The sequence below is a fragment of the Eumetopias jubatus genome, unplaced genomic scaffold (genome assembly GCF_037043125.1).
Source record: "Eumetopias jubatus isolate StellerSeaLion01/CBP00866 unplaced genomic scaffold, mEumJub1_p1.0 scaffold_12, whole genome shotgun sequence".
Taxonomy (NCBI): Eukaryota; Metazoa; Chordata; class Mammalia; order Carnivora; family Otariidae; genus Eumetopias; species Eumetopias jubatus.
Genome location: NW_028274818.1, coordinates 96,474,388 through 96,487,158, shown reverse-complemented (window position 1 = coordinate 96,487,158; position 12,771 = coordinate 96,474,388). Strand labels below are relative to the sequence as shown.

At 37.3% G+C, this 12,771-nt stretch overlaps 1 protein-coding gene across 3 annotated transcripts in view; it reads right to left on the bottom strand.

The window, feature by feature from the left end:
* Window positions 1–12,771, bottom strand: part of LOC114214540 (S-adenosyl-L-methionine-dependent tRNA 4-demethylwyosine synthase TYW1) — a 213,628-nt gene that overhangs the window by 29,800 nt on the left and 171,057 nt on the right. For all 3 annotated transcript variants that reach the window (XR_003610443.2, XR_003610445.2, XM_028110270.2), the window contains exon 14: window positions 1,740–1,850. Coding sequence is in view for 1 of the 3 variants with exons in the window: in XM_028110270.2 (XP_027966071.1) it covers window positions 1,740–1,850 (111 nt within the window). In the remaining 2 variants the exon portion in view is untranslated. The remainder of the gene's footprint in view (window positions 1–1,739; window positions 1,851–12,771) is intronic.

The following is a 12,771-nucleotide window of genomic DNA, read 5'->3' as shown; positions in this document are numbered from 1 at the left end:
AATGACCCTCAGACTTGCCGCCCTCCTCCACTGGTCTTTACCGCCTCAGTAAATTGTTCCGCATCCACACGATCGCTTGAGCCAAAAACCCAGGTGCTATTCTTGATTCTGTTTGTTTTTTCACTCCCTGCATCTCAAGGTCTGTTGGTTCTACTTCCAAAATTTATCCCCAGTGCACCCACTCCTCTCCAACTATATCGCCAACGACCTTCCCCAAGCCACATCTCTTGCGTTATAACTGGTCTACCTACTCCTACTCTGAATCTCTGTAACCTGCTCATGACAGCAGCAGGGTGATCTTCTAAAATCACAAATCGGACCACATCACACTCCAGCTTAAGACCTTTGCCCAGTACACCTACTATTCAAAAAGTTTACCATTAAACTTAGTATAAAACCCAGTTCTTTTCTTGCTTGAAAGTTCTAACAGAATTTGGCCCCATTCCACCTCTGTGATTCACCTTGTGTCTCTGCCAACTCCAGCTGTCCCACTGAGATCACATGGGACCTCTGACTGCTACCTGTGCCATCCGCCCAGAATGCTCTGACCCCAAGCCTCTGTGTACCGCATTGCTTCTTACTATTTAGGAATCAGTTGTAAAAAAGTCATCTCCTCAGAAAAGCCTTTCTTATGAAATCTAAAACAGCCAATCACAATATCTACTAAAACAATATCTGCCCTTTGGCACATCAATCCATTTACAGGAATCCATCCCAAAGAAACACTGGCAAAAAGAGGCCAGAGACAACCAGACATGACTGCCTCCTGCTGTAAGTATACAATACCACCAACCAATCTTGAAATGCAAACACACACACAAACACCTGATCAATCTTCTCTTGATCTTACGTCCAATCTATAGGAAATTCAGGGGGCACAGGAATGTGCAATCAGCAAAATCTAAAATAAAGACACAGGGAACTAGCCAGGATAAATGATCCATTTTCTTCAACAAAAATTATTGGTGTGGGAGGTGGGACCGAGGAGAGAGAACACATTGAAGAGAAACTAACAAACTAAAAGAAACTTAAGAGAGAAATAATCCAATTTCAATCAATGACCTTTTTTGGACCCAGATTCACGAAGACTGTTTAAGAAGAAATAATTGGTCAGGTTTAAAACCTTCTATTTTCGATATTTGAATGACTCTTGTTAATACTGTGCAGTTGTTAGAACAGTATTCTGAATAAGTGTTTAAAGTGAGGATATATCTTTTAGAGACATATACTGAAACAGTTATGGATGAGTCATATAATGTGGGACTTTGCTTCAAAATAATAGGGTAAGGCAGAGAAAATGGGTAGGGGTAGAGTAGAAACAAGACTGGTCAGGAGTTGATAACTTTTGAAGCCAGGCGATGACTGGATAGAGGGTCATTAGACCAGTCTCTCTACTTCTGTTTATGTTTGAAATTTTCCACAATAAAAGTTTATTTTAAAGCCAACCAATTCCTCACTATAACACTATTTTATTTCTCGGCATATTAATGTTACAATGTAGTTTTTAATTATTCATTTTGTGTTGACTGTCTACCTCTCTATAAATATAAGCTTTAAAGAGCAAAAGCTTAGTCTTTACTGTTAGTATCCCCAATGCCTAGAACAGTGCCAGGTTCTTGATCAACATTTCTGAATGAATAAATAAAACATCTGGGACCCCCCCGTAGAGTTTTAAAAGATGCTAACTTCACCGTGGCCAACAAAGCACCATGGGATCACACTGGCCAGAAAGAGCTTACCTTCACTTCGATGAAGTCAGGATTCCCCAGGGACACCAGCTCAGCATAGGCCTGGAGTTCATCCACATTCCATGCTTTCACTAGAGTCAGTCTGTACACAGTACGCTGTTGCTAAAACAGAGGAAAAGCCAACTTTGGTTTTATTTTGGTGGAAGTCACACCTAGGAAGATTCTCAAATTTCTTCAATGAGAACCCAGCTTAGGTGAAATTCAGCATGAACTTTTATAAGTTGAAGTTATATTTTGTAGAAAGATGAAAAAAATGTACACAATATAGTAAGATTCCCATAAGCCTTTTAGGGGCATGGATGCTGCTAGCATATATCTTTTCTCACTCATAATCTCTAACACTATATTAGGCACCCAAATGTCTCCTGACAACTACACAATGAATTAGATTTAGTAAGGAACAGCAAATTGACCAAATAGTTTAAGACTGTTGAAAATTAATTCAAATAACCTTCAGGTTTTCAGGTACCAATCACTCAAGTGTTTATGATAAGAATTTCTAATGACTCTTGTCTTCTTTCCTGCTCTCTCGTCATTTAATGATCTTGTTGGCAGAAAAGGCACATTTATGAACTGTCAGTGTTGTCACCTGTTTACCCTTTAACCAAAAGAGGTACTGGTTTTCTGAAAAGCAATTAGACCACAGACATCAAAGGCTTTAGAAAGTTTATGCCCTTTGACTTTGTAACTCCCTTCCAGGACCCAAGACAAATTTTTAAATGTTCAAAGGCTTATTTCAACATCTCAGAACATTACTAATAATAGGTGAAAACCTACAGCAAGAGTGGGGGCAGGATCTATGACTTGCCTCTAACCAATAGTGTATGGCAAAGATGATGTGATGTATGTGCTTATGTGTGAATGATTATATCCATCTGCAGCAAGTTCTCAGGCAATATCCATGCTTTAAGTAGCAAGGTTCAAAACACTTGAGAGAAAAACAAAGTGAGGTGAGAAATGACCAAAATGACATCAACCTCTCTACTTTTGTCTATGTTTGAAGATTTCTGTAATTAGTGAAAAAGAAGAAACACTTGAGATCTTTAATGAAAAAAACTAATGAATAGTATTAGGCAGCCATACCATAAAATTTTCTCAAAAATTATTTTAAAATACTATATATATAACGCCTGAAAAGACAAATCTTCTGGATTCCTCTTACATAACTAGAATTCACCTAACAAAAATGGCAGAGAACGGCAGACCACTCTCATTTGTACTTATATACACAAAAATCTTAGAGAAATTTTAGCAGGTAAGATTCGGCACTATGTTAAAAATTCTAGGAATGTGGGGCGCCTGTGTGGCTTAGTCAGTTGAGCGTCCGACTCTTGATTTCGGCTTAGGTCATGATCTCGGAGTCATGGGATGGAGCCTGGCATCGGGCTCTGTGCTCAGCGAGGTTTCTGCTTGAGATTCTCTCTCCCCCTCTCCCTCTGCCCCTCCCCGGGCTCATGGTCTCTCTCTAAAATAAATAAATAAAATCTTAAAAAAAAATTCTAGGAATGCAAAGATGATTCATTACATGGTTCAACACAGAAAAATCCATGTGGTCATCTTCAGAGATACACAAAGATATTTGATATAACTTAAAAGCCATCCCTTATTTTAAAACAAAATAGAATAAACAAATCAAAGACCATTTGGTAACTAAACAATTAAAACACATTCTTTAACGGGTGCCTGGGTGGCTCAGTTGGTTAAGCGACTGCCTTCGGCTCAGGTCATGATCCTGGAGTCCCGGGATCGAGTCCCACATCGGGCTCCCTGCTCAGCAGGGAGTCTGCTTCTCCCTCTGACCCTCTTCCCTCTTGCGCTCTCTATCTCTCATTCTCTCTCTCTCAAATAAATAAAATCTTAAAAAAAAAAAAAACATTCTTTAACATAAAGAAAACATTTTCCAGTCAATAGTCAATGTCATTCTCAGTCATTTAAAAAATACAGGCATTCCCATTTAGTCAGACTAACAGAAGAATGTCCACTCTGTTGTTTTTATCAACACTTCCCCTGAAAGTTAAAATCAAAGCAATAAGGCAAGGGAACAAGAATTATTGGATACTATACAAAAAATAATTACTTGCAAATGATGTAACTGACTTCTTGGAAACCCAAGAAAGTCAACTAGAAAATTATGCTAAGGAAAAGTGGCCAGTTATTAAATAAAAGTATAAAAACATACAGCTTTCCTGGCATAGATTAGTGGAGTAAAAATGGGTGCTGGGGCCAGACTGAATCCCAGACCACATACTTGGCTACCTTTACCCCTCTGTTCTCGGTTTTTCTTTTTCTTTCTTTCTTTTTTTCTTTCTTTCTTTCTTTCTTTTTCTTTCTTTCTTTCTTTCTTGCTTTCTTTCTTTAAGATTTTTATTTAATTACTTGAGAGAGAGCACAGAGAGAGAGGGAGAAGCAGACTTCCTGCTGAGCAAAGAGCCCGACATGGGGCTCGATCCCAGGACCCCAGGATCATGACCTGAGCCGAAGGCAGACGCTTAACAACTGAGCAACCAGGCGCCCATGTTCTCAGTTTCTACCCTGTGTAAAATGGGGGTCCTACACAGGATAAAAAGCATGAATCCATGTAGAACTTAGAACCCAGATTGCCAGCAGTTAAGTCCTAAACAGTATTAGCTACTAGATGCCAGCAATGACCATTATGAAATGCAAGGCAAGGAAAATTCTACCTACAATTGTAAAATACATTTATAAAATACCTAGTAATTAGTTTGTGAAATAACATGGACAGTCAAGAAAATAAACTTTTCTGAGGCCTAAACAAAAACTCACCTACATGGAGAGCCATGATAGATTTATAAACAGAATGTTAACTCCAGTAGGCGTTTAAAATTCCTTTGAACAAATAAACTGGCCATGATACCAACAGTAACAATAGCAGGAGTTAGCAATCACTTAGCACTTACCACACGCTGTGCTTTTAAGTGCTTAATATCATAGCAAAGATTCCAATATTTGTCCAATCTTTACAACAAATCTTACAAAATAGGTTTGATTATTATCTTCACATTACAGTTATGAAATTGAGGCCTAGAGCTGTTGAATAAATTTCCCAAAGTTACACAGCTGGAAAACAGCAAGCCTGGGATATGAACCCAAACAGTATGGCTCTCTCTAACCCTAACCCTAACCTGTTAAAATTGTGAAATGAAACATACAAAGAGAAATGTATATAAAACATGTATGTGTAGCTAAAGGGGTTAATATAAAGAAAATACCTGTCGCTCAGCCACCATCCGTTCCCTTTGTCCCAAAGACACCTAATATCCTGATGTTCACATTACAGTTTTAGATTTTTGCCTGTTTGAAAGCTACATAAATGAAACCATTGTTCTTTTGTGTCTTGCTTCTGTCATTCAACATATTTATATAAAATGCATCCATGTCACTGGATGTTGACATTTTCTCATTTTCTTTGTCATCCAGTATTCCATTATTTGAATATACCACAATTTATTCAACCGTTCCCCCACTGATAGACATTTGGATTACTTCCACTCCTTAGCCGTTACATAAAAAAATGCTGTTACACTTTTATGACCCTGGAGTTTAATTCTGCCTGTTCTAGGAAACTGTATGAAATGCTATTATGACATATATTCTTTTAGGTCTGGCTTCTTTCGCGGAATTTGATGTTTGTGAGATTATCCATACTGTTGGACCTAGCTGTACAGACATTTTCATTCCCATTTAGTGCTCCATTATATGAATATACTACTAGTGCAAGTTGTCTGTTTTTTCCGTTTGGGTCTCTTACAAAATAACGTTGCCAGCAGCATTATTATACTTCGCTCTTGAGATGCACGAGAGCACATATTTTTCTTGGATGCACCTCAGAGCAGAAATGCCGGGTCACCGGAAGTGTATTCACGCAATGCTAGCAGATACTGTCAGCCCAGCTCCCAAAGTCATTCCACCATCCTTTCACCTGCAGTGTGTCGGAGTTCCAGCTTTTCTTCTTCACAACACTTGGTGGTGTGAGTCTTCAAATTCTGCCACCCTTGCATTGTTTTATTTTGTATTTGCCTGATTACTAAAGAAGCTGATTATGTTTCTGGCCATTTGGATGTTGGCTTTTGTGAAGTACTTGTTCTAGTGTTTTTAAATATTTCTCTATCAGGCTTTTTCCTCTGATTTTTTTTTTTCAAATTCTTTTTATATTCTGGCTATAAGAGGGCTATTATAAATGTCTTGGAAATATTTCCACACACTTTATGGCTTTCCTTTTCACGTTCTTCGTATCTTTTGATCAGCAGAAATAACTAATTTTCATACCTTTTTATCTATGCCATACTTATAATCAAATCGCTGTAGACAAAGAGAAGCATTATGGGGTTACTGGAAAAGGACTATTATTGGACTTGATTAGATTAGTTTATTTCAAATTATCAACTTCACATTCTGGGTTTTGCTGTGTCTGTGGGGAGCTTGCTCAATGGAATCATTTCAGAGACTTTATTTAAAGTCTGTTTAAAATTAGTTAAAGCAGTTCCTAAGGTCTCTAGAAGAACAAAAGGGTGTTAGACTAGATTAGATTAAAACAAAAACTGGGTGCAGATGTTGCTTGAAAGGTGAAAGCTGGAATTTCCTTTGCAAAGGAAACACTTAACACTGTTATTTTATCCTTCTTTTTGTTAAAAAAAAGAAAAAAGTGTAAACTAGATGGTATTCATTTAATTTGAATCAAACTTGTTTTTTTTTCAGTTTGGGGATTTAGTACTTTTAATTTGCATAGCCTCTGGAATGGTTATTACTGCAGAATTTTCTGAATGTGGCATGTTATCTGGTAGGAACAGGTATAGTGTGATACCACAGAATACAAAAATGAGGATGAAGGTATTTAATTCAGGAAAACAGTTTAGCTACTTGCTGTTTAGTGTTCAATGTTATTTGTAAAATGCCACAATGTGATTTGTCAAAAATGTCAAGAAGTTGGCATGTTATAATTTCACGTATTTTCTGTTAAATCCCCCCGACCTGCCCCAGTGGTGCACACAAACACAGTAATATAGGGGCCATATGTGAAAGTAATAGCACATCAAGTGTGGCTGGTCTCTAGCAAGAGGCCTAGATATCTGTTCACCTCTAAAATTTAAACCAGATCTTTGTGACAGGTTTTAAATTTGTGTTTTAACTTACACTGTTCTTAGAGGGAAGCAATACATGAACTGAAAATACCTGGACTGAAAACTGAGGTCAAAATACCAAAGGTAAATGTTAAATGCTTATCAAAGGGAACTGAGGGAGAAAAGGATTAAGTACAGAGTAGAACCGGCCTGAGTAGTCAGGAAGGACTGCAGAAAGGAGGGAAAAGTATCAGATGATAAAAGAACCACAGAGTAACAATTAAGCTATGGTTCTGGAATCAACTGTGTGAGTTCAGGCATGCCCTGCGCCCCCTGCCCCACCCCCCGTGCCTCTGCAAAATGGGACAGCAAGAGTGTCAGCATCCTGTAGTGTTACTGGAAACTTAAAAGCACTAAAACAAAGGACTTAGACCATGGTCTGGCACAAAGAAAGGTAGGAATAAATTTCAGCTACCATCACCACCACCACCAGCTGCTCCACAGATACGTTTGTTTACACAGGCATCAACCACTAGTCCCTGGGTCCCTCTCTATGCCAGGCATAATTCTAGGTGCTGGAGATACAACAATGAACAAAGCAAAGTGCTGTCTGTTGTATAACTTATATTCTATTCTGGTAAGTGAACAAAACCAGAGTCAGAAAAAATTAGCAACAGTAGTAATACCAAAAGAGCAGAGGAGCTGGGAAACCAGCAGAGGTCAGATTCCACCACTGTGGCCCTTTGCACTAACTCCTCAATTCACAAAACCAAAGTGAATGTTGACCAGATTGCATGTTTGTCAAAGAGTTAGTTCTGAACTGAATGACTTAAAGCAAAAACAAACAAAAACCCTCAAAATTAAAACAATTCCTCATGGATGACTATTGTTTCTAAAAACAAAGGAACATTTAATACCTCTACTAGAAACTGGGCAATCTATCAAACTCCTTAGAAACCATACCTATTATTGAAATGGCTTTAAACTAACTTTTATACTATTTGTGAGAGACAAAACAGAATGTGTCAATCTGATAAGTCAAATAAACAAAGAAAGTAAATTCAAATTACAACTCATGATGCAACCAAATGAAACATTCTTTACATTCAAAGATAAGCAAGAAAACTGTTATAGAATTACTCTCAAAATAAATTAAGTAACCAACCAATTTCAACCTGAATGAACAACTGAAAATGCAGATCACAGAAAGAGGGTGAAGACAAGGTTCTAAGACTCAGTGAAGAAAATCTGACCCAACAGGAAATCATTAAAGGAAACACATCAAGCTACTAAGAATGTTTACTTCCCCAAAAGGAAGAGAAGGGTTGTAGGTTTATTATTTACATTTCTTCTTAAAGATCCATAAAACACCATGAAGTGTACTAATATACACACTACAAAAGTCTCAGGAGAAAAAAGAAAAAAATGGCAAAAAGAATATTTGAAAAAAGAATAGCCAAAAACTTCAAAAATTTGATAAAAAACATAAATCTACACATCCAAGAAGCTCAACAAACTCCAAAAAGGATAAACTCAGAGACCCATACTAAGACACATAATCAAAAGACAGAGAGAATCTTGAAAGCAGCAAAACAGAAGTGACTTATCACCTATGAGGGATCCTTGATAAGATTCAGAACTAATTTCTCCTATTTCTCATCACCAACCACTATAGTCAGGAGGCAATGGGATGACATTTAAACAAAGGAGAGGGAAAAAAAACTGTCAAGCAGGAATATTATACCTGGCAAAACTATCCTTTAAAAAATAAAGGAGAAACTAAGCCATTCCCAGATGAAGAAAAGCTGAGGGAGTTCACTGTAAGCAGACTGCCCTAGGAGAAATGGTAAAGGGAGTCCTTCAGAACAACAGGAAAGGACACCAGACAGTAACTTGAAACCAAATGAAAAAATAACTCCAATAAAGGTAACCACATTAGGATAAATATAAAAGCCAGTATTACTCTATTTTTGGTCTGTAACTCCTCTTTTTGTTTCCTATGTGATTTGAAAGACATCTACACGAAAGAGTAATTAGAAATCTATGTTAAATGGGCATGCAGTGTATAAAAATGTAATCTGTGAAATTAACAACATAAAGGAGGAAGCCAGAGCTGCATAGGATCAGTTTTTGTATGTACTTAAAGTTAATCTAGCAGGAATTCAAAATAGACTATTATAAATTAAATGTCTTTTCTACTATTAAGAAAATAACTTAAAAAAACATAGAAAAAGCAAAATGAAGAGGGAATCAAAAGGTACACGGGAAAAAAAAATCAATCAAACTAAAAAGGGCAGTACTGGAGGAAATGAAAACAAAAGGTGCAAGACATATAGAAAACAAAAATCATACAAGTCTTTATCATAATCACTTTAAATGTAAGTTGATTAAATTCACTCATTAAAACACAGAATGGATTTTTCTTAAAAATATTAAAGACTTCTATGCTGTCTACAAAATAGGTTCACTTTAGATCCAAAGATACAAACAGGTTGAAAGTGAAAGGATAGAAAAATTACATTCCAGGGGTGCCTGGGTGGTTCAGATGGTTAAGCATCTGCCTTCGGTTCAGGTCATGATCCCAGGGTCCTGGGATCGAGTGCCGCATCGGGCTCCCTGCTCCTTGGGAGACTGCTTCTCCCACTGCTTCTCTCTCTCTCTCTCTCCCTCTGTCTCTCATGAATAAATAAATAAAATCTTTAAAAAAAAAATTACATTCCATGCAAACAGTAACCAAAAGAGAGCTGGGATGGCTATACTCATAACAGACCAAATAGATTTTAAGTAAAAGATTGTTACAAGAGACAAGAAAGGTCCTTATATATTGATAAAATGGCTAACTCATCAAGCTGTAACAATTATAAACATATATGCACCAAACAACAGGCACACACAGGGGATCATCAACAAGATTAACAGCCAATTTCTCATCAGAGTATTGCCAAACGAGGAAATCCCACATGAGCCTTTGGTGTCCAGAGCTTTTATTGGAGCTCCAACACATACTGCCCACATGGCTAAACTTGGGTTTCCAGACCCTCCTGGAGGTTCAAGGTCATACTTTTAGTTATCAGTTCCTCTGGAGATTGGAACTAATAATGAAATTAATTATGAAACCAATAAGGCTCCAAAGTCTCCACCATAAATCATGTTTCTAGACTGTCCAGTGACCAAAGCCCCCATGCAAACAAAGATACTCCTATCAGGTAGGACATTCCGAGAATCAAGAGATCATCTCCCAGTAGCCGAGGGCAAAAGCCATACATCTTAGGTAAAGTTAATTTTTCACTACACACCAATGGGTCAGAGGAAAAATGAAAAGGGAAAATACTTTGAGATAAATAAAAACAAAACCACAACATACCAAACTTATGAAAAACTGAAAAAGCAGTGCTTGGAGAAAAATTAATAGCTGTAAACACCTACAAAAAAAAAAAATCTCAAACATTAACCTAAGTTCACACCTCAAGTACCTAAAAGAGTAAAATAAAACAAAAGCAAAAAGTAAGAAAGAAATAATAAAGATGAGAACAGAAGTAAAAGAGAGAATGGAGAAACAATGGAGAAGAAAGAAACCCCAAGTTGGTCCTATGAAAATATCAACACAACTGACAAACCTGTAACTATACTAAAAAAGAGAGAAGACACAACTAGAATCAGAAATGAAAATGGAGACAATACTGCCAAGCTTGCAGAAATAAAAAGGGGTATAAGAGAATACTGTGAACAACTGTATGCCAACAAATTAGATATAACCTAAATTAAATGGACAAATTCCTAGAAACACACAAATTGCCAAAAATGACTCACAGAGAAATAGAAAATCTGAACAGATCTATAACAAGTAAAGAGAGTAAGCCAGTAATCAAAAAACTCCCAACCAAAAAAAGTCCAGAAACAGATGGCTTCACTGGTGAATTCTGCCAAACATTTCCAAAAATAATTCTCAAACTCTTCCCATTAACAGGAGAAAAGGGAATACTTTTGAATTCCTCTGAGGCCACATTACCTTTGAGCCAAAGATATAACAAGAAAAATATCCAGTATCGCTTATGAACATAAATGCAGAAATCCTCAATGAAATGCTATCACACCAAATCCAATAGCATATTAAATTATTATGCAGCATGAATAAGTGGGATTTAGCAACTGGGTAAGGAGGATGGAGAGTAACTACTTACTGGATACAAGACTTTATTTTGGAATGATGAAAATGTTTAGGAACTAGGTAGAGGTAGTAATTGAATAACATCATGAATGTGTCAGTGAATTCTTTACTTTAAAATGTTTAGCTTTATGTTATTTGAATTTCATCTCAATAAAAAATTAAAAATTCCTATCAAAATTCCAGCTGCCCATTTTTCGGGGGTGGGGGGAGCTGATTTTCAAGATGCATAGAGAAATGCATATGGACCCAAACAGCCAAAATAACTTTGAAAAAGAACAAATCTGGGAGACTCACACTTCCTGATTTCAAGACTTACTCAATGCTATAATAATCAAGATTGTGTGATATTGGCATAAGAACAGACATATGGATCAATGGGACAGAACTGAGTCTAGAAGTGAACCCACACATAGACAACAGATCTGACAAGCACGTCAAGTCCATTCAGTGGAGGAAAAATAGTCTCTCGACAAACAGTCCTGAGACAGCTGGATATTCACATGCAATGTATGAAGTGGAAACCCTACTTCATACTGCACATGAAAATTAAGTCAAAATTGATCAAAGATCTGTATGTAAGAGCTAAGAAATGAAACTCTTTCAAAAGCACAAGCAACAAATGAAAAAAAAAGTTGAAATTTATCAAAATGAAAAACTTTTGTGCTTCAGTCCAGCGGTTCCTCAAAAAGTTAAACATACAATTACCATAAGACCTAATAATTCCAATCGTAGGCAGATACACCTGAAAGAATTAGAAACATGGGTTCACACTAAAACTTGAACAGGAATATTCACAGCTTGTTATTTGTAAGAGCCGAAAAGCAGGAACAACCTAAGGTCCATCAGCTGAAGAACGGATAAACAAAATGTAGTGTATCCATACAATGGAGTATTATTCAGCTAGAAAAACAAAGGATGAGGTTCTGATTCAAGCAATTACATGAATGAATCTTGAAAACAATTATGCTAACTGAAAGAAGCCAGACACTATTAAAATGGTCTCGAATTAGTCAGAATGGCTAAATTTAACAAGTCAGGAAACGACAGATGTTGGCGAGGATGCGGAGAAAGGGGAATCCTCCTACACTGTTTGTGGGAATGCAAGCTGGTGCAACCACTCTGGAAAACAGTACGGAGGTTCCTCAAAAAGTTGAAAATAGAGCTACTATACGATCCAGCAATTGCACTACTGGGTATTTACCCCAAAGATACAAATGTAGGGATCCGAAGGGGTACGTGCACCCCAATGTTTATAGCAGCAATGTCCACAATAGCCAAACTGTGGAAAGAGCCAAGATGTCCATCGACAGATGAATGGATAAAGAAGATGTGGTATGTATACACAATGGAATATTATGCAGCCATCAAAAGGAATGAGATCTTGCCATTTGCAACGACATGGATGGAACTGGAGGGTGTTATGCTGAGTGAAATAAGTCAATCAGAGAAAGACATGTATCATATGACCTCACTGATATAAGGAATTCTTAATCTCAGGAAACAAACTGAGGGTTGCTGGAGTGGTGGGGGGGTGGGAGGGATGGGGTGGCTGGGTGATAGACAATGAGGAGGGTATGTGCTATGGTGAGCGCTGTGAATTGTGCAAGACTGTTGAATCACAGATCTGTACCTCTGAAACAAATAATGCAATATATGTTAAGAAAAAAAAGAAGAAGAAGAAGAACAAGATAGCAGGAGGGGAAGAATGAAGGGGAGTAAATCGGAGGGGGAGACAAACCATGAGACGATGGACTCTGAAAAACAAACTGAGGGTTCT